The following is a 26,423-nucleotide window of genomic DNA, read 5'->3' as shown; positions in this document are numbered from 1 at the left end:
CTAGGGATGGGAGGATAGCCGGCAAGGAAGCCCAACGACTAAGAGGACTAAGGAATACGCGAGACTGTAGGAAGTTGAAAACGTCGCTTCGGAAGCTATTTAAGAGCGGTGAGAATGGGCGCAGTCCGAGGGTCTGGCTAGAGAAACAGCGTGCTCCAGGGGGATCCACGCGGTGGCAGGATTTTCCATGCGCAAGTAGTCGGGTGCGTCAGGTGGGGGCGGCTGGAGGGGCGGGGCTTTTCTGGGCCCGCCCCTCGTCCAGGTGCGGTGTCCACGACCCTGGCCGGAAGGGATGGTGCACCCACACAGTGCTCGCGAGGTGTAGGGTGCCCTCGGCGGACAGACTGTCGAGCAAAGCCTGCTCGGGAGGGGCTGAGCTAGGGCCGAGAGGGCGCCCCAGGACTAGCTCCACCGGACAGCCCTTTGGCGGGGGTGAAGTGGAGGGGGCCGCGCCCCGCGGGGCCCAGGTGTTGTCTACGGGGGCGGAGTTTGGGAACGCAGAGGTGGGAGCTTCCAGGCGCGACCAGCGGGCGCGTGTCGAGGGCTAGAAGCCGAGGAGACAAGGCAGAACGGGGAGGCGCAGGGAGTGCACAGGTCGGGCAAACGCGCCGAGCCGCTAGCATGTTTTCCCGTAACCACCGGAGCCGCGTTACGGTGGCAAGGGGATCGGCCCTGGAGATGGAGTTCAAACGCGGCCGTTTTCGACTCAGCCTCTTCAGCGACCCGCCCGAGGTGAGAGTCCCGCGTCCCCCCTTCCGTTTGTCTACTGGGCTCCCGCAGCCCCGCCGCTTCGCCCCCGCCCGCGCGCACGCCGTGGGGCGGAGACGCGGCGGGCAGGATCCAAGCCGGGGATTGTTGACTTAAAAGTCACGCGCGGACCGCCAGTCTGCACGTAGGTCGGACCTGTGCCACCCCGGACACTCCCTGGCCCAGTTGGGATGATTTGCCTTTGTCTGGACAAACTTCGGTTGGTCTTAATTTAAGAGGTCCCGGACCCAATTCCCAAAGTGTGTCTGGCGCCTCCCGGGCATCCTCGGGCAAAGGGAGGTAGGCAGCTAGGCGGGGCCCAACGGCTTGGACCCTTGGTTTGGTCTCCCGCTCCTCCCCTGGTCCCCAGACCCATCTCGCAATCTGTCTCTACCGTCTGGGACAGCCTCCACTCTCAGCCTTGACTTTCAGGCCAGATTGCCCCACTTCGCTGACGCCTTCCCCAATCGCTCTTCTGTGCAGTTGAAGGGCTGGGAGGGTGTGTGGAGGGGGAGAGGTGGGAGGGTCCCTTTTCACGATCAGGGGTTATTTCCCACACCCACACTTTCAGTCTTCTTTCCTGGGGCCTGAGAGGAGTTCAGCCTTTAGTCTGACAATTGCCTCCCCAGAGCTCTGCACGATGCTAAGGTCTGAACCCCACCTGTAACTCCCTAATGAGGTTTGGGAGGGGCTGACCTAGGTCAGCTCTCTTTCCCTGCTGGACCTGGAAGGGTTAAGTGAGGGGGCCTTCCTCCCGTCCCCCTCTCCCTCCGGGGCAGGATTCTAGGCCTGGCTTCTGCCCTCCTCCTGCAGTCGCCCCCCCCCCCCCCACGCCCAGCTTGCCCAGAACAAAAGCCCTTTCACACGCGTCCCGGTTGTCCCGGGCCTTCTCTGACTCAAAAGCTAGTGGCCTTAGTGGAGAAGGCCCTAGTCGGATCCCCTAAATGCAACCCCGCCCGGGGTTAGCGTGGGAGAGTGAGGGCGAGGCCCTGGGACCTGGAGGAGGGGCCTGTGAGCGGCGTCTGCCCCCGGGATAAGCCCGGCCTTCGGGTTTATCCAGCGCTGAGGAGCCGGGGCGGAGCCTCAGGGCCCCGCAGACCGCCCAGGGGTGTGTGACTCTGTGGGCCTGGGGTGGGGGTGGGGGGGCAAAGCTGCAGCTGGCTGGGAATCGGGGCTGGTTTCCTGTCTGGAAGGGAAGGGGCCCGCAGAGGGGAGCGGGGGCAGCAGCAGACAGACACACCCCTGCCTTTCTCCCTCCCTCTTCTCCTTTCTGCTGGAAAAGCGAGGTAATTGTGAGCCCAGGGTGGGGCGGGCTGGACGGAGCCCCCAAGTTGGAAGAAGTGGCCCTGGGGGTTGGGTCATATTTACCCCTTTGTCCCACTCCCTGGGCTCACTCTACCAAGTCCTTACTTCCATTCCTCTTCTTTCTCAAACTAAGCTAGAAACCCTCTCAGACAGCTTGAACCTCCTGACAAACTCCAGAACTCTGTAGAACCTACAAGAGGCATCCCCTCCCTGCCCCCTTCCAGCTGTGCCTGCCCCTCAGGCCGTACTGGCACACAGATTCTCTGTCCACCCGGCCAGGGATGTGGGCGGGGGCTGGGGAGGGGCCAGAGTCGGAATGAAAGGGCCTTTTTCTTCCACAGCTGGGAGAACAGCTGCCACCAAAGCAAGACTGGACACTCTGTGCCCAGAACCCCCTGTGCAGCTGGCCTCCCCTCCTGGGACCCCACTTATCTTCATTTCACTTTCTTTTCCTCTCATGCCCAGCTCCCCTCAGGGCCCTGGAACAGCGATAGCAGTAGGCAAGGAAAGTTTGTCACAGCAGCTAGAGGGATCTAATAGGAGTGCAGGGGGACAGGAGCAGCCTCTGCCCAGAAGCTGCCCACCTTTTTCAAGACCAGGGGCTCAGTGGGAGAAGGAATTGTGGGGCAGTGTGGTACCTGCCCACCCCCTCCTTCTGGAGGGGCTGACAAGGGAAGGGGCACTAGGGGGCACAGAGATGCAGGACAGATTGCACATCCTGGAGGACCTGAATATGCTCTACATTCGGCAGATGGCGCTCAGCCTGGAGGTAATGGCCCCTCACCCTCTACCCCTGGTGCATCTCTTGGGCATGCATCCCATCCCCAGTCTCTGCCCTCCCCATTCCCTGCTGGGGCTGAGGGGGGAGGATGGGCCTCCTCAAAGTGGGGAGAGGGACATGTGGTTCTGTATCCCCTGCAATGCGTGCTGTGTGTGGATCAGGCTCAGTATTGCCAATCAGAACATTATATTAACAACAGGGTCTTCACACCTATTTCTGGAAGCTTTGTGGGTGGACATGTGTGTTCTAGGGCTGAGGGCCCTTACAGGTATGGGCAGAAAAGAGAGGTTGCAGAAAGGTGTGGCCTTCCTAGAGAATGGGAAGGGGCTCTGGTGCAGGATTTAAAGATTTTGTTGGCCCTGGAGATGACAGGGAGCTTTATATGCATATATTTATTCTGAAATATTTATTGAACACCTACTATATGCCAAGCTCTTTTCTAGATCATGGGATACCTCAGTGAACCAGACAGGAAAGGTCCATTCTACTGGGGAACAAGCAATAAACATGCAAACACATAAATATTCTCACATAGTGAAATTATGATAAAAATGGGGATATAATCAACATGAGGTGTAGGTAGGGCAGCATTAGATGTGGAGGTCAAGGAAGACCTCTGTGAGGAGATTGTTGAGCTGAGACCAGAAGCATGTGAAGATATGTGAAGACTGGAGGAAGAACTTTCCATACAGAGGGCACAGTAAGGTCAAAGGCCCTTAAATGGAGATGAGTTTCAGTTCCAGAGTGGCTGGAACATAGTAGTTGGAGTCAAGCTCATGTGCTGGGGCCAAATTATAAAGTAAGAAGGCACTTAGATTTTACTCTCACTGTGATGTTGGCCCATGGAAGGGTTTAAGCCAGGGGACAACTCGTCTAATGTTTTAAAATGATGGTTGCTGAGAATAGGCTAGGCCAGTGTGGGGAGCGAGAGAGGAAGGTTGGAAGATGGGGGGGGGGTACAGAAGACCATTGGAAAGGAGGTAGTTCCAGTTCCAGCTGCGGGAGTGAACCTGGTGGTGTGGATGGAAGTGCACCTGGTGGTGTGGATGGAAGTGCATATGGTGGAGACAAGAAGGGGGTGAATTTCAAATGATGGCAGTAGATCTGACAGTGCTTGCATATGGATAGGACGTGAGGGACAAGGCAAAGAGCAAATTCCAGGATGACTCCCAGGTGTGTGGCTAAGCAGCTGGGCAGTGTGGCAATTGACTGAGATGGGGAAGGTGGAGGAAGCTGTGGAAATGACCACCTGACCAGGCAGGAGCTTTCTGCTGAATGGAGGTCAGAAGCAGGACTGTAGAGTCTAGATCAGGAATGACCATTTATTTTACCTGTAGCCTCTTTTGGCCGCCATCCCCACTCCCTGTATTACAGTGGGCATTACTAGTCAGTCATGGCACTCTTTATCAGCAAGTCCAGACATGACCTCAGAATCTTTCTTAGCACAACTTTGGCACAAATTGTGCAGGTTGTTTCCTTCATAAGGGCACCAGGCAGAGTCAGGAGTCCTGACCCTGGAGATGGCACTGTTTGGGGCAGCGGCCGGGTGGGGGGGCACCTTTATCTAATATGCAGAAAGGTGTCCAATGGGCCTGTTGAGATTCTGATACTATTTAGCATCCAGTGTTGGCACCTGAGATATAACCTGTTTTGCCATCCCTAGTCCTCTGCACTGTCCATGTTACTAGTTACATCTGGCTATTTGAATTTAATTAAAATGAAATGAGAAGAAATGGGGGGAAAAATGTAGTTCCTTAGTTGCTATATCCACATTTCAAGTGCTAGATGAACACTGAATAATTCCATCATTGCAGGAGATTTTATTGCTCAGAGCTGCTCTAGGTATTAAAACGCTTAAATTCTCCATCCCCTCATTTTAATTTTTCTTCATGGGAGATTTGGCCAAGTTCTGGGACAGAGGAGGGGGCTTAGATTTCAGTTTTGTCATCTCTCCTTCAGCCATGGTCTGAGGGTGCTGTGTTCTTTTTCCATGAAGCTCAGCAGGAACTCCCCCCCCCCACACACACACACACATACACACAAACACACACCACCACCAAGAAGAGACCTATTGTTGTTTCAGGGATTGGCAAGAAAGGTAGTCATGGAAGAATTAATCCAAGAAGACTTTCTGTAGGAGGCATCTTAAGCTGCAAGGAAAAGGGCGGTGGGAGTGAGAAGCAGATTGTCTTTGAATATGTGCTGGACCAAGGTAGAAGTTAGATTTTCCCACTTAATCAAACAATGCTATGAAGGAGGTGGGAAACAACCCCAGTTTACAAATTGAGGCTATAGAGGTCAAGTTCTCATAGCTAGTCAGGATCCTAAGTGAGGATTTGAACTTAGCCCTGGTGGAGATTCTGAAGGGAACAGAAGGTGAAGCAGAGCAGGAAGTCAGGGACAGAAGAAAGTGGGAGGGACAGGAAAGGATGTCCCTGGAGGGCCTAATTAATGTGTGTTGGGGCTTCTGCCTATTTCTCATCCTTTTCAGCCCCTTGGGCCCTGACCCGGGTCCAGCTTAATCCATCTCTGGGCTCTTTCTCTGGAGAGTCTGCTGAAAATACTACCTCCTTGGGGAGACGGGATGTGTGAGTAGGGAGAGAGAGACAAGAAGCTATCCCTGGGGTGGGTGGGAAGATAGGTGCAAAGCACAGGGATCTAGAAACTTCGCCGGCATTTCTGAGATGCTCTGCCCAAAGGATGGGAGCTGGGATTTCTAAGCCGTGAGAGTGAATTTAGGACCAGAGGACGTCGACGGGTTGTAGCACGGGTGTCTGGGCCAGGAGTCAGGCTCCTCCAGGCTGGGCTCAACGACTTCTTCCCTCCGTCACTCCAATTTATACACTATCCTCCTCCCCCTTGCTCCCGGGCAAGGGGTCACCTTGGAGGGCAGCCGCACAGGGCTGGGGCCTCCTGGTCTTATGCAGCTCCAGCGCCATGCTGTGGCCTGGAAGCCCTTTCCAGGACAACAGGGCACTCCTGGAGGCACTGCGACTGGGTCTCGCCACCGGGAGCCCAGGAGCCTAGCAGGCCACGCTCACAGAGGGACCGCCGGCCCTGGAGCCCCTCGGCAGCTCTCGCGGCAGTTGGGAGCTGATGTCACCAGTGCCATGAGCGCCACGGGCGGGGGCGGGGGTGGCTGAGCGGGCACCCAGCCTGCACGGCTCCCAGGACCAGCGTGCTGCGGTGGAGTGGTACGCGCAATGGCCAGGGCTGGGGAAGGATCTGTAAGTGCTGCATTGGGGATGGAGAGGCCAGCCAGGAGGGGGCTTCAAGATGCCTGTCTGCCCCCATCTCCCGTTTGAGGCGTTTTCTGAGGCGTTTTCTGAAGAAGCTGGATGCAGAATGGGATGGGGGTTGGCAAATAGGGAAGCTTAACAGAGGTGGGACCCTGGTGCCGTTGTACCTAACGGGGCTGGGAGGGAGCTGGTTAGTCTGGGAGGGCTTCTTGGTGGAAGAGGCTTTGGAACTAGGTTCGCCTATTTCTGAATGGTCAGGAAGAAAAAGAGATGGATAGCGCTGAGGTAAGGGGTGATGAGAGTCTCAGGAAATAGTGAAGGAGAAATCTGCAGGAATTTAGGGTGTTTAGGTCTTGTACTTGAAGTCTGGAGCCACCAGGGACAGAAACAAAGGCAGAGGGTGTGGAAGAGACCTGGTATGAGGAAGAATATCGATTTTGGGTGGTCATATTCATACCCATCTTCCAAAGTGATGATTCCATTGGCTTGTCTCCTAAAGTGATCTCTATATTGTACTGAGGTTAGTTTTCCATCTCTCTGAAGCCCTCCCCATTAGCCAGAAGCAAATGGTCTCCTTTCTTTGTGTTTATGTCATGACATAGCACTTACGGAGCAGCAATGAATGTCTGCATCTCTCACCTCCCAGCTGGATTTTAAATGGAGCCTTGGCCAGCTCGGGCACACCAGTGTTTGCTGGGTGAATGCTACCGCTGCTGGAGTAGCATCGTTGTAGTGAGCATCTTCACCGTTCTTGTGTCCATGTGCTGGGTACTGTGCTAGTGCTTTACCTTCCTGTCTCACTGAATCCCCACAACCCTAGGATGTGGGGGCTGTTTCCACCCTCGTTTTACAGATGGGTAAACCAAGTCTCAGGAAGGTTGAGTAAACTGCCCAGTGATTTTTTGTTTTTAAGATTTGTTTCTTTTTTTTTTAAATTTTTTTTAATTTATTCACTTTTAGGAGAGAGAGAGAGACAAAGAGGGAGAGAGAGGAGAGAGAGAGAAAGAGAGAGAAGGGGGGAGGAGCTGGAAGCATCAACTCCCATATGTGCCTTGACCAGGCAAGCCCAGAGTTTCGAACCGGCGACCTCAGCATTTCCAGGTCGACACTTTATCCACTGCGCCACCACAGGTCAGGCGTGATTTTTTCAATAAGTTTCTTCCCAGCTTCTCAAGACTGGCAGGACTGTGACTCAGACCCAGGTTTGTCTTATGTCAAACTGGTGCTCTCCTTCTCTCCTCCATGCCAAGACCTCCAGGGCTCCTTTCTGAGTGAAGAAGGTTCCTGAGAATCCTGGTGCCTCTCCCAGCAGCCCACTCAGGCCCTGTGCACTGCCTGCTCAGCCCCTCAATCCTGACCTCCTGTTTCACCTGCCGTCCCATTCCCATTCCTAGCCTCTGTCACCACTCAAGCTCAGAGGGCCAGCAAGTGGCAAACCCCCCTAATCTGGGGGGTATACAGGGTAAACTCTGAAGGTGGTATGCTTCTCCACTGAGCCCTTGCTAACTAGATGTTCCTCCATAAGCTGAGTCTTTGGGGTAACTCAAAATGGCTTTTATTATCTGTGTCCATTCCCTTTAGTTGGAGGTTCTCAGCCCTGGCTGGCTGCACCTCAGAATCACTTGGGGAAAGTTTTTTAAAGAATGCACATGCCCTACTCTTAGAGATTCTTATTTTGCAAGTCTTAGATGGGGCCTAGTAGTTTTTTATTTTTAACTGAGAAAAAATTTTTTAAAGGCAACACAATTTCCACTAGTAACAGTAATAAAGAAGGATGTATATAAATAAAGTATCATAAATCTGTTTTCCATCCTGGCTCCCAGCCCTGCAACCACTACTATTTTATGTAAATTTATGTCTACATATGCCCTTGCATAAATGAGATGCAAAGAGGGCAGTGTGCTATAATAATACTGTTCTACTTTTTGAAGATTGATTCATAGCTGCACTCTCTTAATGTCTGCAGTATCCCATGGTGGAGATGTGCTGTAACTTATTTATTTCTACCCATCCCATTTTAAATTTATCAATTATGTTGACATTCAATATTATTTTATATTAGTTTTAGGTTTACAGCATAGCGATTAGACATTTATATAATTTACAAAGTAGTCCCCCATCCCCATAAGTTCATTGATTTGAAAGAGCGAAAGAGGAAGAGAGAGAAAAGCATCAACTCATTGTTCCATTTAGTTGTGCAACCATTGCTTCTTGTAGGTGCCCTGACCAGAAGGTCAAACCCGTGACCTCTGATGTGCCGGGATGACAGTCTGTCCTCGGAGCAACCCGGCCAGGGCTATTGAAGGATTTTTCATCTCAGTGTTTTGAAACAATTCTGCAATGAATATGGCTTTGCCCACATGTGTAACTATATCTGTAGGATAAACTCCCAGATATGGATAGCAGGATCATAGGATATGTGGATTTGTAATTTTCATATGTTTTTTTCAAAACTGCACTCAAAAGAAGATGCTATGGGAATGTTTACTTCCTCCATCAAATGCGTGAGAGCATCTGTGTTTTTACAAAGCTGCTCTGATTATTCCCGGGCAGCAGAGGTTGAGACTCAACCCTTTCCCTTGAAGTACCTGAACATGTTTCTTCTGGGCCACAACCCCACTTGGGGACTGGAGGGTGCTTCCACCTGTTCCCTGACTGTCCTTCTTCTCCCCACTCTGGCTAGGACACAGAGTTGCAAAGAAAGCTAGACCATGAGATCCGGATGAGGGAAGGGGCCTGCAAGCTGCTGGCAGCCTGCTCCCAGCGCGAGCAGACTCTGGAGGCCACGAAGAGCCTGCTGGTGTGCAACAGCCGCATCCTCAGCTACATGGGCGAGCTACAGCGGCGCAAAGAGGCGCAGGTGCTGGGGAAGACAGGCCGGCGGTGAGCAAGGGGGAGGCGGGGCCTTTGGGGGGATGTAGTGATACAGCATTTGTGTGTGTGTATATGGAGTGTAGACTGTCCTGAAGCCAACCTCCTCATATCAGGCCTGGAGGACCCCTTGAGTTTCATCACCACAGTGTGCTGCTTGGAAGTGCACTAATGAGAAGTTAGGGCTGGATTCAGAAAAGCCAGGGCTTCTGAAAGCCTGGCAGTCTGAGGGGTAGTAATGCAAAAACACTTCTTTGCTAAACCCTGCCTGCAATCTGATGAGGCTGGCTGGCTTCTGGCAAGCCAGTTTTCTCAAAGTCAGTACACCAAATGACCAATTTACCACAATCTGACAATAGTTCATTATACCTGGGGTTCCCTGTCTGAGGCAGAGATTAGGAAAGGAAATAAAAAATCCTTTAAGGAAAAGCCTAACCCTTCACATAAATTAGATTGTGCATTCCAAAAGGGTTCAACTTCTTTCTGGATGTGAAACACAAGCTATATTATTATTATTATTATTATTATTGTATTTTTCTGAAGTTGGAAACAGGGAGGCAGTCAGACTCCCGCATGCACTCGACCAGGATCCACCCGGCACGCCCACCAAGGGGGCTATGCTCTGCCCATCTAGGGCGTCGCTTTGCTGCAACCAGAGCCATTCTAGTGCCTGAGGCAGAGGCCATAGAGCCGTCCTCAGCGCCCAGGCCAACTTTGCTCCAATGGAGCCTTGGCTGCGGGAGGGGAAGAAAGAGACAGAGAGGAAGGCGAGGGGGAGGGGTGGAGAAGCAGATGGGCGCTTCTCCTGTGTGCCCTGGCCGGGAATCGAACCTGGGACTCCTGCACACCAGGCTGATGCTCTACCATTGAGCCAACTGGCCAGGGCCACAAGCTATATTATTAACATTAGACTCTGCTGAGCTGACATCTGAAGTGAAATGGTTGAGATGATGCTCTAGTAAGATTAAAATACTGGAGAAAATATTGGGCAAATTAATCATTCCAAGAACTGGCAATTTTTTGGTAATTTATAAAATTGGCTTCTGGCAAATTAATCTGTTGACCCCATAAGCGTGAGTGAGAGAAGGCCCCAACTCAGTCATAAAGTCTGACACAAGGAGAGGTTGCCAGGATCCCTCCAGAGTCACCCATGAAGCCACAGGGAAAGCACAAAACCCACTCTACGCCTGTCCCATAAAGCTAAAGGAAGGGCATGCAGGTAGGGGGACAGTTTCTACTGTGAGTTTGTTGTCTTCTGAAAGGCAGCTATCAACAGTCTCTGCCCTGCCCACATGGCCTAGACAGTGTGGCCTGAGGTATACTCCATAAGGCCCAACTAAGTTGCTATTTACATCACTGGCATTATGAATTAGTATGGGTAAACTGGTTGTCGTCACCTTAGGGAGGGACACACTTGGTGAGTCCTAATCATGGGCAGGGAGGCGAGAAAGGCTGGGTGCCTGGGGCCCTGCAACGGGCACTGGGAAGGCACAACGTATCTAGCCAGGGCAGTAAAGGAAAGATCAAAGCTGTGGGGAAGGAGAGAGGTTTGTGGCAAATGGAGCGCAAATGTTTCCTACTTGTTTTTTTGCCTTTCATCAAAAACTAGTCAACTTGATTTTCCAACTGACCCAGTACCTTCTAATATCTAAGAAGTGATGAGATGGTGGAGATGACCAGCCTCCCTTTTTAAAAAAAGAAAGCTTGTAGACTCCTTCAAGCCTGGGGTTTAATGGAGAAGAGTCCTTGAAAGGGACTCTCTCTGTGGGCCCCTGTTCACTCAAACCCCACTGTCCCTGGCAGGGGTCTGGGTTAGTGCTCTGGGAATGTTGCTTACAGTGGGGGCAGAGCCCAGAGATTGTGCTGTGTGTGAGCTAGCATGCCTCCGGTGTCTCCAGCAACACCCTGGGTTCAGTTGACAACTCTAACAGTCCCTTAGCTCTGCAATGTCAGCCTTGCTGGGGTGGCCAGGGCAGGATGTGTGATCTGAGAGCCCTTGAGGACCAGAGCCAGGGGAAGTAGTGTCTGGAGGCCAGGCTAGGACATTGTGATTTGCCCACAGGCCTTCTGACAGTGGGCTGCCCACTGAGCGCTCCCCTTGCCGAGGCCGGGTCTGCATTTCTGGTAAGCAGCACAACTACCCCAGCCTCTGGTGCTCCTGGCCCAACGACAAGATCTCCTGCTCCATTTCAACATCTATTCCTACCCCTCTGCCCCTTAGACCTCCGGATTCCACTCATGTGGAAGGACACAGAATATTTCAAGAACAAAGGCGGTGAGTTCAACACATGCCACAATAAGGTCAGGGGAGTGACCCTGAGGTGGAAAGCTCCTGTAGGGCACAATTTTTGTTTTTTTTTTACTAGTTTTGCCCTCTTTGTCCCCAGACCTGCACCGCTGGGCTGTGTTCCTGCTGCTGCAGCTAGGGGAAGACATTCAGGACACCGAGATGATCCTGGTGGACAGGACCCTCACAGACATCTCCTTTCAGAACACCCTGCTCTTGTAAGTGCCTCATCCATGTGGCTTCCTCCTCTCCCCCCTCTCCCCCAGTTCTTTGTGAGATAGCTACAGGGGAGGGGGGAAGGAGGACAGGAGGGAGAGGGATATTCCCTGTGGAGCTGTCCTGAACTTGTACCACATCCATCTTTCCCCCCACACCCACCCCACGTGCTCCCCTGGACTTCTCCAGGACCGTCCTCTTCTCTTCTTCCCACACTCCTATAGCACCGAGGCAGGGCCAGACTTTGAGTTGCGGCTGGAGCTGTATGGGGCCTGCATGGAAGAGGAGGGGGCCCTGGCTGGTGCCCCCAAGAGGCTTGCCACCAAACTCAGCAGCTCCCTGGGCCGCTCCTCCGGGAGGCGTGTCAGGGCATCGCTGGAGAGTGCTGGGGGTTCAGGGAGCGGTCCTATCCTGCTCCCCACCCCAGCTGTGGGGTAAGGCCCTGCATTCCCCCACTGCCCTCACATACCTATCCTAGCCATGGGTGACCTCTTAAGCCGTGGAGAGCTTGCAGAACCTACTTTGCACTGCCACCAGGACGTGCAGACAGACATGGATGAGCAGTGGCCACAAGGCTGGGAAGCACTCAGAGCTGGGCCCAAGCCAACTGAAACAACCAAAAGGAATACAGGGACAGCTAGGCTTTGGGGTCTTCACTTTTGCAGCAGCAGCAAATGCATCTTGTGTGGATGGAATAGAGTGCACTGGTTGGAGGAGGGTAGCCTGGACTCTGGCAGTGCCTGTAGGAGTCTGGAAGCACCTGTGGAACCACTGGGCATGTCTAGGGTAATGAATGGAACGTTGATTTTGGAGACAGATATGGGTTCAAATTCCAACTCCACCACCTACCTATCAGCAATATATTATGGGAAAATTTCTTAATGTTAGTATGCTTCAAGCTGCCTCATCTATTAATTAAAGAATGCCACCAACCACCCAGGACTGTCATGGGAATACAGTAGGCTAACATACCAAAAGCACAGGACCTGGCACTTAGCAGAAGCTCACAAAATGTTTGTTCCCAACTCCTGTGGGGGAGGCAAGCTAGTTTTCTGTGTGGGCACCCGAACAACAGGACAGACCTGCTCAGCACTGTAGCTCCCGCCATCTAACATGGCCCTCACGTGCCGCTCCCTTGGCCGCGGCCTGCTTCTCCGTCTGTCCTGCAGTGGTCCTCGTTACCACCTCTTGGCTCACACCACTCTCACCCTGGCGGCAGTGCAAGATGGGTTCCGCACACATGGCCTCACCCTTGCCAGCCACGGTGAGTATGTGTGTGAGTGGGGAACGATGGATGGTGAGAAGAGGGGCTGCTGAATGGTCCCCTTGCCATTCTCCACCTCACCCTTCACTTCCTCTCCCCCAGAGGAGAACCCTGCTTGGCTGCCCCTTTATGGTAGTGTGTGTTGCCGCCTGGTGGCTCAGCCTCTCTGCATGACCCAGCCTACTGCAAGTGGTTCCCTCAGGGTGCAGGCGAGGGCCCCTGGAGTGGAAGGGAACAGGGAGAAGGCAGAGGTGAGCTGGGTCACCTGGGAATCTAAGAACTACTGAAAAATCAAGATCTGGGTGGAAGGATGGGTATGGTAAGGCAAGAAGCTCAGATAGGAGCCGAGGCAGGAAGCAGATTCTTTTTTTTTTTTTTTTTGTATTTTTCTGAAGCTGGAAACGGGGAGGCAGTCAGACAGACTCCTGCATGCGTCTGCCCATCCGGGGTGTCGCTCTGTCGCGACCAGAGCCACGCTAGCGCCCGGGCCACCTTTTGCTCCAATGGAGCCTTGGCTGCGGGAGGGGAAGAGAGAGACAGAGAGGAAGGAGAGGGGGAGGGGTGGGGAAGCAGATGGGCGCTTCTCCTGTGTGCCCTGGCCGGGAATCGAACCCGGGACTTCCGCACGCCAGGCCAACGCTCTACCACTGAGCCAACCGGCCAGGGCCGGAAGCAGATTCTTGAGGGAGGGCTGGGAAGAAGGGTGTTGGGAGGTGTGACTCCCCCAGGAAACCTTGAGTCATCTAATACAGGAAGCTGGGGAGCGGCAGGACTGGATGCGTGTGCACGGAGTCCTGAAAGGCACAAACCTCTTCTGTTACCGGCGATCTGAAGATGCAGACACTGGGGAAGAGCCGCTGTTTACTATTGCCATCAACAAGGTGATGGGGCCCCTGGTGGTCATGCCACCAGGTGCTAGGGCTTGGAGCCTCTCCTTCAGGCCCCAGGAGGGTGGGTACAGACCTTAGAGAGCAAAGCCTCCTGCTCCTCACAGGACTACTCCCAACTCCTGGGCCAGGAATGCTGAGGGGACCATATTCTCCCTGACCAGCATCACTGGAAAAGGGTTGTCTTCTCACCAGCTGCAGCCCAGCCAGTTCTCAGAGGGCTCTACAGCCAGTTCAGGAGTTTTCATCTACTTCCATCTTCCATCCCAGACTTTATTTTGTGTCTACTCCACCCTTTCCTAGTTTCATCTCCCAACCTAAGGCCAGTGACCCCTCTGTTCCCTGGCCTTTTGGCTGGCTTTCCTTCCACCTTTATGGAAGTAGTGAGACACTGGGCCTCAGCACTCCTGCCAGCCTCTATTCTCCATGCTTCCCCTGCCCACCTCTTTCCCTGTCTCCATCTGCTTCTCTTTCCCTGACTGAAGCTCATCTGTGTCTTCCCCAGTTTTTTCCTGACATTCCGTCCCACTCAGCTCACTAGGAGACAAAGGAGAGGGCCTGGTAAAAGCCCACGAACTCTTCTTTCTAAGGCAGGGGTGATCAAGCCTGACTGAAGTCACCGCTGAGTCCTGTAACTAACATGGAGTTGGAAGCAGACCACTTCTTTCTCTTGTAGGAGTCTCGAGTCCAGGCAGGGGAGCTGGATCAGGCCACAGGCCGACCCTACACTCTGAGCATCAGTAACCAGTATGGGGAAGACAAGATGACACACATTCTTCAAACAGAGAGTCGGGGAGCCCTGCAGAGCTGGATGGAAGCTCTGTGGCAGCTTTTCTTTGACATGAGTAAGAGGAGGAGGCTGGATAGAAACTTTGGGAGGAATTGGGATTTATTGTTTTTTACCATAGGCCTCTGCTTCAAGACTGTGTGGAAGGAAATGTCACAGGGGAGAGGGTAGCCTGGCCCTCTCAGTCCTCTCCCTCCCCACCCCCAATCAGTGGTCTCCCTTCAGGCCAGTGGAAACAGTGTTGTGATGAAATCATGAAGATTGAAACCCCTACTTCCCGGAAACCAGCCCAAGCACTAGCCAAGCAGGGGTCCTTGTACCATGAGATGGGTGAGTGAAAGTATAGTCCGGGACCCTGATGGGAAGTGGGACTGCAGGCTTTAAGGGAACCCAGGTAATAGAGAGACAGAAGGGACACTGTGAGCTAAGGCAGAGAGCTCTGGGGACTCAAGTCCCACCCAGTCCTGTTGTGTTCCTTTCTCTCCTCCAACTCTTAAAGCCACTTTTACCAAAGTTCAAAACAAAACCCCAAAGAACCAGATTCATTTCATGATTTCTTTCCTAATGTCTTCTTTTTTTGTTTCCCTTTCTGAATGCGGATTCCTGTCTCTTCCTCTGACCTTCACTTGCTTGGCACTGCTTTCTTTTCCCTCCTCTTTCCTGATTTCTTTACCCACTTCTGCCCCCTCACCCCTGTCCACTGTGCCCTGTATCCCATAGTCTTATCAGAGCCTGGGGCTCCAGGGGGCCCAGGTGAGGGGCTGCTTCTGCAAGATAATGCGATCTCGGCTGAGATCCGGGCTTTGCTGTCCTCCTATTACAGTGACAGGTGATGGTCAGGGCTGGGGCGGCGAGGGGCCCAAGCTCTAACTAGTCCCCTCCCCTCAACCCCTTCCTGGTGCCACAGCTATTGAGCCTCTGGATGACATCGCAGCAGTGACAGACATCCTGGCCCAGCGGGAGGGCATGAGGCTGGAGACACCCCCACCCTGGCTAGCCATGTTTACAGACCAGCCTGCCCTGCCTAGCCCCTGCTCACCTGCCTCAGTGGCCCCAGCCCAGACCTACCCCCTGCCCTGGGGGCGTCCCCGAACATTCTCCCTGGATGCTGTCCCCTCAGACCACTGCCCTGGGGCTTCCCGCTCAGTTGTCCCTCTACCCCCGCATCGATCCCCACGGCCCAGAGGCCTCTGCAGCAAAGGCCTGCCCCGCACTTGGCTCCAGTCACCAGTGTGAGAAAGTTGCTGGCAGCGGGATCTGGCCAGAAGAGATGACCTATGCACCTGGGCTCTGGGTATGGCGCCATCTGTAGCGGTTTGGCGAGCTTGCCTCCCCTTCCTCAGCTGGACTGGGGGTAGGTTGGGGGTGGGGAGCAGAGGCCTCTCTCAAGCTATGGTTGCCGTGGTGCTGAGGAACTCATTCCCAGGGCTGGCTGGGACCCCCTAAACCCTTCCTGGGAGAAAACTGGAACCAACCTTGCCCTACCTCCTGCACTAACCAGCTTTGAGGGTGGCACTGAAGGGTGCTGGGAGGGTACATGCCTCCCTTGTGACTCCCACATCAACCATTAAAGTTATTTAACAGCAGCCTGCACCTGGTTCTTGACAACAGGTTGCTTCTCTGCTTGGCTGGGACCTGCCGCATGCCCTCTTCCCTGGAGCTTAAAGTTTGTTAGTTGTGAAGGATGACTTTGATATACTGAGTAATTAGACAAGGGTTAGGTGGAGAAGGTACTTTATAAATACCACAGGGAGAAAGGAGGGCTTCTCTGCTCTCATACACTGCTGAATCTCAGGATTTCATCAAGGTCGTAGCCAGTCACAGCAAAAGAGCTGCCAGAGGGATCAAAGAACCGGGCACCACACACCTGAGTGTCTGGCACGCACTCGCCATGACAGTGCTCCACCTGGGGGAGAGGGGGGCTACTCAGGGCCTGCTGCCCCAGGGTTGCCCCACCCCATTTTACTCCTCTTTCCACACATACCTCAATGCAGCCACTCCCTGGGCTTCTGCTCAGCTTCCAGATGTGTACAAAGGTGTCCTCAGCTGCAGACAGTAGCTATTAAAAAAAGGCAGGAGGATAAGTGGGAGTCGAACATGCTGAAAAGACTGGTGTAGGCTGGAGTGCTACACCAAGTGGCAATGACAGGCCTAGGGAGTTCCTCACAACATCCCAGCACCAGGAACGAGGAAGGGCATGTAGGGATGGGGGAGGAGACTGACCTTGCCCACTTCCGGAGCCAGGTCCAGGGCACAGATGGCCCGGGCATGGGCGTTGATCTGGACATGTAGAGTTCCAGTACTGGCCTCATACAGACGCACTTGCCCGTTCCCATAGCCTGCTGCTATGATCCCCTGCCACAGCTGCACGGAAGTGCATGGGGCCCTGCAAGGGTGATGCCCTACTTGATTTCCCCAGACCCAAGCCCACTCCCCACCCTGAAGCTGCCTCAGGAAGGCTTCAGCCCCTTTGACCCACTTACCCAAATCCTGGAATTCGGGTCAATAATTTGAATTCAGGACCTGCCCACCAGACACATAGCAAGCCTGAGTCATCTGCCGTCACCATGTGAGCCATGCAGTCCTAAAGAGAAAGGCGAGGTCAGCCCTCCCCTTTCTCCCCTGCTGGATCCTGTATACAGGGGAAGGGAGGCAGTATTTGCATCTTTGCCTCTCTAGGGGAAGTGGACATATGGAGCCCTCAAAAGCTGGACCCAGGGTTCCCTCAAGAAGCATAAAATGCTTTCCTTGCATTCCTCACAGTTTCCCCACCTTCCCTTCTCACACATACCATTAGTATAACTGTACTCAGTGGATGGATGACGAAACCAAGGCCATAGTGTTATGACCTCGAAGTCTTCCAGTGAGCCAGTCACGGTCACAACTAGTCTCAGCCTCTTGACCCCTAACCCCAGGCAGCCAACACAGTCCATGGGCCCAGCTCTGAGCCAGATTCAGTAGAGCAGCGGTTCTCAACCTGTGGGTCGTGACCCTGGCGGGGGTCAAACGACCAAAACACAGGGGTCGCCTAAAGCCATCGGAAATACATATTTTATTTTAAAATGTATAATATGTATTTTCCGATGGCTTTAGGCGACCCCTGTGTTTTGGTCGTTCGATCCCCGCCGGGGTCGCAACCCACAGGTTGAGAACCGCTGCAGTAGAGGATATGAATTAGAAGATACAAACCCTGTGTTCTCAAGTAGTTTGCAATCCAATTAAGTACAAAAGAGTTGTCTTTGAGGGAGATCAGTAGGAACTGGAATGGGGGAAGACTTCCTGGAGAGGGTGGCGATGGAAGTGTAGGACTTGCCCACATTCAGAGAAGGAAGCCACACATGTCAGAGCTGGAAAACATCTTAGAAACCACCTGTCCCAACTCCTCATTTCCCACCAGCATTGAGAAGTGTTCGTGAACTATTAAATGCCATGTAAAATATGTCTAGCTTCACTGGATCTGAGGTTGCTGAAGCCTGGGAAAGTATAGCAATTTGCCTAAAATCATCCAGCTGTTTAGTGGCAGAGCCAAGACTGGCATCCAGGTCTCCTGCCTCTAAGGTTCACTGGAATTAGAAGAAGGAATCCACTTACTTGTTTCTGGGCAGGCTCACTGGCAATGTCTGTGACTGATGTTGGGTGGCCAACCAGCTCTTCACTCAATACAATGTTGGAACCCTTGTCTGGGATGTCAAATACCAGTACCCGGCCTGACCACGTTCCTGCAGAAGTAGTGTGTCCTAGTCCTCCCAGGTCTCCAGCCACCACACTCAGCACTCCCTCCATCCAAGAAACCTTAGTAATAAACCCACCTCTCACTGTGCTAACAGTCTTGCCCCTCCATGACTACACTTACTCTAGCCCACCCTGTTCCTCTGAACCCATTCATGGCTCTTTGGAGTCTCTGACCCTCCCCTTCACTTCCACCCTTCCCTCTAACCCTCCACAATTTCCTCAGAAATTTAGCATCCTCCTGGCCAAAGTCCACACCTTTATACCCCAGCACCCCCCAATGCCCTTGGCCCCCTCACCCACACAGATGAAGTGACCACTGGAAGCAATTCCTCGGGCAAACACAGCCTGTACTGAGTATGAAAGGGGAAAACTATTAGAAATAGCGCTTCCTCCAGCCCCAGCAAACACTCCTTACCCACAGGAAACAGTACTGCAGGTACCTGGAGAGGCATCTTCATAGTCCAGCGCATGCCAGTATACCATGATGGAGCCATTAGACTCATACATCTGGAAGATGAGGGCAAGGACGGGCACAACCCAGCTAACCTCTGCTGTGCTCTATGCTGAGTATGTCACATACTCATGTTAGCCTAGCCTACTGAATCCTCAGTGCAACTCTGGCAGACAGGTGCTTCTTTTATTCCTATTTCACAGAGGAGGACGCTGAGGCTCTGATAAGTTAACCAAATTGCCCAAGGTCATACAGCTACCAAAGGGGCAGATATTGGAGAGAGGGTACTTGGGAATTTAAAAAAATGGAAGCAATGAAAATGAGAAATAAGGAAGACTGGGCTAAGTATGTGTAAAACTTGGGAGCGTTTAGAGGCAAGTGCAGAAGGGCCTTGGGGCGTTGGAGAGGAGTTGAGAAGACTAGTTGGGGAGGGCAGGAAGGTCTTCTTACCTGTATTCCTCGATGTGAGGTGAGTACCAGCAGTACTCGGAAGGGGAGGACACACCAGTGGATCTAGAGGGAGGTGGATCAGAATAGGGAGAAGTGGTCAACAGGAGACAAGAGGATTCTGAACAGTAGAAACTCAGAGTTAGCGCAGACCTATTCCTTGAGGTTTGGAGAGGAAGGGCAGGGGTTAGAACTAGATTCAGCAACACCACTCCCAACTCCATGTCTCACCTGGGTGATAAGTGGGGGACTCACTCCAGCTCCCTCCTTAGCAAGGAGCTGGCGCTGGTCCAAGAGCACACACCCCGGAGTAACGCTGAGAAGCTGGGCGCTGGGTCCATGGACTACTCCAAAACGTGTGAGGTCGCAGAACGGCAGCTGCAGCACACTGAGGTTGTTGCACAGGGCGGCAGCCGAACCTCGAAGAGGGATGGAACGCTCCCGGCGGAACATCCTAGGGGAGAGACGCTGGAATCAGCAAAAGGTCAGGGGTAAACAGACGACAGAGACGATTCTTGCCGGGGATGGGGAGTGCTGTCATGAGCCACTGGGGGAGACCCCTGAGCCTGGGTCTTGACGTAACGCCCGGGGCCCTGAGGGCGGCGCCGTCTGGCATGGGGAGGAAGAGAGGGGTGTCCCAGGGCTAAGTCCAGGGACGATGGGGGAATCCTAGAGAAGGAATGGTGATGGCACAGAACCTGGTGGCCCCAAGTGCCCGAGCCAAGGCAGGTTGAGGCAGGGTAGTCCCCAGACCCTTCCACCCTCGGTTCAGCGCCGAGAAGACCCTGGCCACCTCAGCAGCCAGATTCCTGGGTCTTTCGGTCCCTCCAAATCCGCCGCTACCATAGAGACGACGCACATACGCAGGACATTGGGCGGGGCGAGCAACCTGAACGTGCAGCGCGCGGCACAGTTGCCGGGGCAACTGTGGGCGGGCACAAAACACCCAGCGCAGGGCGTGGTTGCCGGGGCGACCGTTTAGGCGGCAGAGGCAGCAGCTAGGTGCAGAAAAGTGGTTGGAGCGACAGCGGTTCAGCGATGGCCCATGAAAGCTCGGTAGGCTTCAGCTCAGCTGGGGGTGAGCCAGAGCCGGGATCGTCCTTTAAGGTTGGTATTGGGAACCGTGGCCAGCTTGGCGATACCCAGTGCCCTCCCGGCAAGCTGGCATTCAAGATGACCGAGGAATCCACGTTGGTAGCAGGGCAAAAAACTTGCACTTACACCACGCTCACTCACACGCTTTGTCACACTTGGAAACTGGGAAAGATTAAATAGGTGGTGCAGAGCCCAAGAAAAAGAAATGACTTTGGAAACAACTAGTGCATGTCATAAGTTTCTTATACTGAGGTACCCATTTAAGTGGATTAATGAGAATTGGTCAGGGATTGGGGAGAGGTATTGCCAAAGAAACGATCCATTTCGAGAGTTTCAGGAGAAAGAAATGGATTAAATAACAGCAACCCTGAGGTTACGATTGAAAATTATTTTAAAAACAAGAAAATTAAAAACACTTGAAGAGCCTTTGTGTAACAATATCTCTGGCTCCTCTGGTCAGGCCACATCTAGGCATGGTCACTATCACGGGTGTCACATGAGAGGCGTGGAGAAGTCTAATGAACCTACTGTCCCTCCCAGCCCCACCTGCCCTGCTCTGGCCAAGCCTGGATTGGGCTTTGGGCCATCCCCTAGGTTTGCCACCAATGCTGTTCTCACTACCAGAGACAGGAAATGAGGCTTAAGGACTCTGAGTTCCATGTGAAGTGTAAAAACATCAGATTGGAGGGAGAATGGATTTTGGGGGACATCAGTAAGGTTGGGGGTGAGGAGGCAAAGGTTTTGGAAGATTACATTTTGGAGGGAGCCAGGTTCAAGTAGACTCCTGTAGGGAAGAGAGGAGACTCCCAAGAATCTGCTAGTTAATTCCTATGCCCTGAAATGAATTTTTGGCACTAGTCTTTCTTTTAAAGTAGATTTTTCTTGATTATAAAAGGATATAATCTCATTGTAGAGAACTTATAAAATAGAGAAGAGCATAGGAAAGAAACGCATCCACTGTTACAATTTTGGTGTTCTTTTTCTTCAACACATACAGGTTTACATGATCTGAGATCATATGTGATGTGTAATTTTGTATCCTGTTATTTTATTTAACATTAAATCTTAAGTATTTTTCTATGCTCTTGCAAATTCTTACTAAATATTGCCTTTAATCATTGCATAATATTCCATCATAAAGATAGTGCACCATTAGCTATCTATTCTCTTTTTGTTAGACATATATTTTCAATATTCTGCTACTTTAAATCACATGACAGGGAATATGTTGGAGAACATATTTTAAAGATTTGATTTATTGATTTTAAATGAAAGAGAATGAGGGGGGGAGGAGCAGGAAGCATCAACTTGTAGTAGTTGCTTCTTGTATTTTCTCTGACTGGGCAAGCTCAGGGGTTTGAACTGGCAACCTCAGCATTCCAGGTCGACGCTTTATACACTGTGCCACTACAGGTCAGGTGAGAACATTTTTATTTTAAAATAGGCTTTTGAGTGCATTTATAAAACTAGAATTAATAGTTTGGAAGGTTAGACATATTTTCAAATGTTTATTATCAGCTACAGTTCTACTTTTGTGAAATGTTATGTCCTTTGCTTATTATGATCCTTGAGGTCTTATAATTTTTCTTATATGAATTTTCCATATATTTGGGGATATTAACTTTTTTATATTTGCTACAAATATAGGGTGGGGCAAAAGTAGGTTTACAGTTGTTCATATGGAAAATAATATACTAGCCCTGGCTGGATAGCTTGCCTTAGAGCATTGTCCCAAAGCACAGAAGTTGCTGTTTCGATCCTGGTCAGGACACATACAGGAACAGATTGATGTTCCTGTCTTTCTCTTGCTTTCTCCCTTCCTCCCTCTCTAAAATCAATAAAATAAACATTAAAAATAAGAATACAATAATAAATAATAATACAGTAATAAACTATGTTTCACATACCCACAACTGTAACTTACTTTTGCCCCACCCTCTCTTTTTTGTTTAGGAAGCAGTGTAAAAATCAGGCTCTAGAGTCAGACCTGTATATGAATTATCACTCCACTATTTCCTTGCTGTGTCATCCTGGACACATTCTGTAAAGTGGAAATAAAATAGTGTGGCCTGACTTGTGGTGGCACAGGGGAGAGAGCACCAACCTGGAATGCTGAGATAGCTTGTTCGAAACCCGGGGCTTGCCAGGTCAAGGCTCATACGACAAACAACCAATGAACAGCTAGAGTGAAGCAATTACTTCTCTTCCCCACCCCCTTTTCTCTGTAAAACCAATAAATTAAAAAAAATTTTTTTGACAGAGACAGAGTCAGTGAGAAAGACAGAGAGAGGGACAGACAGACAGGAAGAGAGAGAGATGAGAAGCATCAGTTCTTCCTTGCAACACCTTAGTTGTTCATTGATTGCTTTCTCATATGTGCCTTGACCTAGGGACAACAGAGCAAGTGACCCCTGGCTTGAGCCAGTGACCTTGGGCTTCAATCCAGTGACCTCTGGGCTCAAGCTAGTAACCATGAGGTCATGTCTATGATCTCATGCTCAACCCAGCGACCCTGTACTCAAGCTGGTGAGCCCATGCTCAAGCTGGCGACCTTGAGGTTTTGAACCTGGGTCCTCCGCATCCCAGTCTGACGCTCTGTCCATTGCGCCACCACCTGGTCAGGCAATAAATAAAATCTTTAAAATAAATAAATAAATATATTGTGTAGTTTAAAAAATGTAGGAATTGAATCAAAACAATGTATGCAACTATTATAGTGTAAGTGCCAGAAAATGGTAACTACTAATTTCAGCTTGTAGATTAGTAATGTTTATAAAAATAAATACAGGAAAATTTGGCCTATATGTGCATACCTATCTACCTATTCTTTTCTCCCTCCTCCTCCTCCTCCTCCTCCTCCTCTTCCTCCTCCTCCTCCTTCTCCTCCTTCTCCTCTTTCTCCTCCTCCTCCTCCTCCTCTGCTTCTTCTCCTTCTCCTTCACCTTCTCCTTCTCCTTCTTCTTCATGAGAGGAGGGGAGATTGAGAGACAGATTTCTGCATGCACCCCAACAGGGATCTGCCAAGCAACCCTGTCTGGGGCTGACACTCACCTCAAACCAATCAAGCCACTGGCCGTGGGAGGAGAAGAGAGAGAGAAGGGGAAGAGGGAGGGGAAGAGAAGCAGATGGTTGCTTCTCATTTGTGCCCTGACCAGGGATTGAACTCAGGACATCCACTTGCCAGGCTGATGCTCTCTCTATCCACTGAACCAACCGACCAGGGCTTTCTTTATTACTCTTGCCATTCTTTCTTACCCAGAGATTATATAACAAGTTAACCTATTTTTCCTACATTTTATTTTTTGTTCATATTTTTGGTGTGTGTTTATCTTTTGATCCATCTGGAACTTATTTAGATATATATTGTGAAATAAGGCTCTAAGTTGTTTAGGGGGTGGGAGAGGAGATTCTAAACAGCACCAATGATTCCAGCACCCATATATTGACTCATGTTTCTCAAGTTCTTTGAACTCTCGAGAACTTTGAACACTTTGAACTAGTGTAAACAGCAAGGATGGTGGAATTGAAGCCTGGGTCTACTGTGTGATCCCAAGCAAGTGTTGGTTAACTTGTGTGAAGTTTCAGTTTCTTTGTCTGTGAAATGAGCTTAGTGAGCTATTCTGAAAATTAAATTAGCTAGGTCAAACACCTGAAAAGTGTTTGTCACCAAATTGGCTCTTGGTAAGTTGTCCTTTCAAAAGGCTTTTCCTTCCTAGTACACAACTTGAAAAAGCTTCCTCCTCGCCTGAAGCTGCTTCTGTCTTCCACTTTTGGGTTTCCTTCCCTGATTTCCCTGTTCCATTCCCACAGAGGCAGGCCCGAGACCGTGGGGTGACCAGATCCAAAGCAGAAAAGGCACGGCCGCCTACTGTGCTGGTGCCGCAGGCAGACATCGTTCCTGGGCGGCTCACTGAGGCTGAGTGGATGGCGCTCATAGCTGTGGAAGAGGGCGAGGAAGTGGTGGGGGACATTTTGGCGGATCTGCTGGCACGAGTCATGGACTCTGCCTTCAAAGTCTACTTGACCCATCAGGTGGGCCTGGATCCGGGTCTTCCACACCCATTTCCTTACTCTCCGACTCCTTCCTGCCCTGTTGAGACCCTCTCTCACCTCTGCAGTGCATTCCATTCACCATCAACGGGGCTCGGGAGGCCATGCTGCAGATCATCGAGCGGTGCTTCCTGGTCCGTGATGAGGGAGAGTCTTCAGTGGTTGAGGACCCCACATGGGGTGAGGACGAGGAGCCCTTGGCATGCGCAACAGATGCCTGGGCTCAGGGATCCGTTCCGGTGCTGCATGAGCCAGCCTCAGTGGGGCAGGAGGAGATCTTCCAAAGTGAAGTAAGCTCAGCCCTCAACTCCCTCCCGCCCCTACCCCTACCCCCAATGCATCTTTGTTTTCCTTAGGGCTTCTCTGGACTCCTCCCCTCTTAGTTCCTTTCTACTCTTTCTGACTTCTCACTACCCACCTCCCACCCCTACCTCTGGTGCATTTCTCCAGGACCAGGGGAGCATGGAACTGATTTCTTTAGGGAGACCGCAGCTGGATAGAGGCTTTGAGGAGCGGAGGGAATCTTGGGAGCATTCTTCCAAGCTGAGAGACACCCCCGGCTCCCCTCCCATCCCGGAGCTGTTTCAGGAGGCAGGGCCTGGGGGTCCGTTAGAGGAACTGGAAGGCCAGGGAGGAGGCCACCTGTCCTCAGCTGGGTCCTTGAATGGGAGCCTCCAGCGGTCATCCTCAGTGGAGATGGTTCCTGCTGGTAGTCCCCACCCTTCTCTGGAGCTGTCCCTGGTAGCCAGCTCTCAGGAATTGGCTGAGAGGGCACAGACCCTCAGCTCCCAGATTTCGATAGAGGACTTCTACTGCATACCGCAGCTGCATGCAGCTGGGGATCAGCCGGTGTTCAAGAAGGAACTATCCAGCACAGCTTCAGCTTCGAGCCCCACCATGCACAGTTCCTCCACATCCTTCCAGGCATCCTTCCAGCCACAGCCGCTTTGGCGTGCAGACTCGCAGCTGAGCATGCTTCCCTACAGGGCAAGCCGCAAGGCAGCCTTGGAGCAGCTGCCGCAACACTGGGTTTGCCCGCTAGCTGAGATTGTAGATCCAGACTCTGAGGTGCGCCCCCTGGAAGTCTATCGCAAGTGCCAGAGGGTCAAGAAGACGGCCCAACGCCCAGCCACTGGCCCCAGTTACCAAGTTTCCCCCGGCCTTCAACTTACGCCTTTAAGCTTAGGCTTATCATTGCCAGGCTTCCTGCCAAAGAAACCCTTGCCCGGCCCAGATATCCGCTTTCTTGAACCGCACCTGGAGCTCCCCAACATGGCGCGCAGCCCCAGCCCCAACCTGTGGCCAGGTGCAGTGTGGCCCAGGGGTTGGGAGGGGGAGGCCAAGGTGCTGGAAGACCTGTGGGACACCCGCACCCACCTACCTCCACTGGCCCCAGAACCCAGAGACCAGGAAGGCCAGAGTCCTCATGGGTGGCCTTATCCTGAGCCCCCAGTCCTCAAGGCCACATCCCAGGTGATGTGGAAGCCCATGTTGCTGCCTGAAGCCTTGAAGCTGGTTCCTGGTGTAAGCATGCAGAACCCAACCACCCAGGTGCCGCTCAGCTCTGGCACACCCCAGCAGGAGGACAGAGAAAGCTGCAAGTCTCCTCCCACACCATCCAGACAGGTGCCCAGGTGACCATGGCACAGCTAAGGAAGAATTCAACCCCAAATATGTGGTCACTGCCTTCTAAACTCCCACCCCATTCTGAGCCCTAACCTCAGCCAGTGGGACTCCTACCTTCCTTCTCTCTGCTTGCTAGAAATAAACACCTGTGTTGCCTTAAGAATTGGCCTGTTACCTCTCTTTCTTCCAAAGATGTATACTGTCACTGACCTGGAGAGGAGTACTTGTCCTGGCAGGCTCCTGGAAGATAGATCACTGGTTCCAGGGAATAAACCCATTTCCACCCATAGGAGACCCTGCTTCAGGCCCAGCAGGAGCCTTCCGGAGAACCATCCTCTCCTCACAAGGGAGCAGATAAGAAAGGGCTGCAAGTGGGGTCTACCTCAGTTGGGAGAATTTAGTCTCCTTTCAGTTGGGGACAAAGGGGATGGTCCTGCTTAGCACAGAGTGATTCAAGACATGAGGGATTGGTTTCTCGTTTCCCTAGTCTCTGGAGCTCTGTCAGTTCATTTAGAGTGCAAATCCAATTTTGGCTTGGAAACAGATTTGAGCTTTGCAGGACCCAGGGAAAGCCCTGTGGCTTCTGTTGATTTTGACTTGGGGTGAGGCAATCGAATGCCTAGGGGACAAAATTTATA

At 52.0% G+C, this 26,423-nt stretch overlaps 3 protein-coding genes across 14 annotated transcripts; 2 read left to right on the top strand and 1 right to left on the bottom strand.

The window, feature by feature from the left end:
- RTKN (rhotekin) lies at window positions 1-15,970 on the top strand. Of its 10 annotated transcripts, none has more exons than XM_066267435.1 (13): window positions 811-967; window positions 2,518-2,821; window positions 8,756-8,955; window positions 11,006-11,067; window positions 11,165-11,218; window positions 11,331-11,448; window positions 11,671-11,880; window positions 12,616-12,710; window positions 12,813-12,961; window positions 13,463-13,591; window positions 14,274-14,442; window positions 14,610-14,714; window positions 15,292-15,970. In XM_066267435.1, exons 1-13 carry the CDS (start codon window positions 939-941, stop codon window positions 15,618-15,620), a joined length of 1,953 nt encoding a protein of 650 aa, XP_066123532.1. In that variant the 5' UTR covers window positions 811-938; the 3' UTR covers window positions 15,621-15,970. The 10 variants fall into 10 exon arrangements, with proteins under 10 accessions (XP_066123540.1, XP_066123536.1, XP_066123532.1 ...); XM_066267436.1 differs by lacking the exon at window positions 811-967 and adding an exon at window positions 1,927-2,033 and having other exon boundaries at window positions 2,394-2,821; XM_066267443.1 differs by lacking the exons at window positions 811-967; window positions 2,518-2,821; window positions 15,292-15,970 and adding exons at window positions 1-732; window positions 15,105-15,284.
- A 72-nt stretch (window positions 15,971-16,042) lies between these two features.
- WDR54 (WD repeat domain 54) lies at window positions 16,043-19,886 on the bottom strand. Of its 2 annotated transcripts, none has more exons than XM_066267446.1 (10): window positions 19,808-19,886; window positions 19,246-19,468; window positions 19,018-19,080; window positions 18,557-18,623; window positions 18,413-18,466; window positions 17,976-18,103; window positions 16,868-16,968; window positions 16,608-16,770; window positions 16,369-16,443; window positions 16,043-16,290 (listed from the first exon to the last, which is right to left on the bottom strand). In XM_066267446.1, the coding sequence occupies exons 1-10, from the start codon at window positions 19,873-19,875 to the stop codon at window positions 16,159-16,161; spliced, it is 1,074 nt and encodes a 357-aa protein (XP_066123543.1). In that variant the 5' UTR covers window positions 19,876-19,886; the 3' UTR covers window positions 16,043-16,158. The 2 variants fall into 2 exon arrangements, with proteins under 2 accessions (XP_066123543.1, XP_066123544.1); XM_066267447.1 differs by having other exon boundaries at window positions 19,713-19,871.
- A 96-nt stretch (window positions 19,887-19,982) lies between these two features.
- C3H2orf81 (chromosome 3 C2orf81 homolog) lies at window positions 19,983-26,069 on the top strand. Of its 2 annotated transcripts, none has more exons than XM_066267444.1 (4): window positions 19,983-20,121; window positions 23,920-24,141; window positions 24,228-24,449; window positions 24,610-26,069. In XM_066267444.1, the coding sequence occupies exons 1-4, from the start codon at window positions 20,053-20,055 to the stop codon at window positions 25,795-25,797; spliced, it is 1,701 nt and encodes a 566-aa protein (XP_066123541.1). In that variant the 5' UTR covers window positions 19,983-20,052; the 3' UTR covers window positions 25,798-26,069. The 2 variants fall into 2 exon arrangements, with proteins under 2 accessions (XP_066123541.1, XP_066123542.1); XM_066267445.1 differs by lacking the exon at window positions 19,983-20,121 and adding an exon at window positions 23,370-23,790.
- The last annotated feature ends 354 nt before the right edge of the window (window positions 26,070-26,423 follow it).

This window comes from Saccopteryx bilineata, chromosome 3, assembly GCF_036850765.1.
Source record: "Saccopteryx bilineata isolate mSacBil1 chromosome 3, mSacBil1_pri_phased_curated, whole genome shotgun sequence".
Lineage (NCBI taxonomy): Eukaryota > Metazoa > Chordata > Mammalia > Chiroptera > Emballonuridae > Saccopteryx > Saccopteryx bilineata.
Note: the sequence above shows the minus strand (reverse complement) of the source record. Positions and strands in the feature narration are given on the sequence as shown.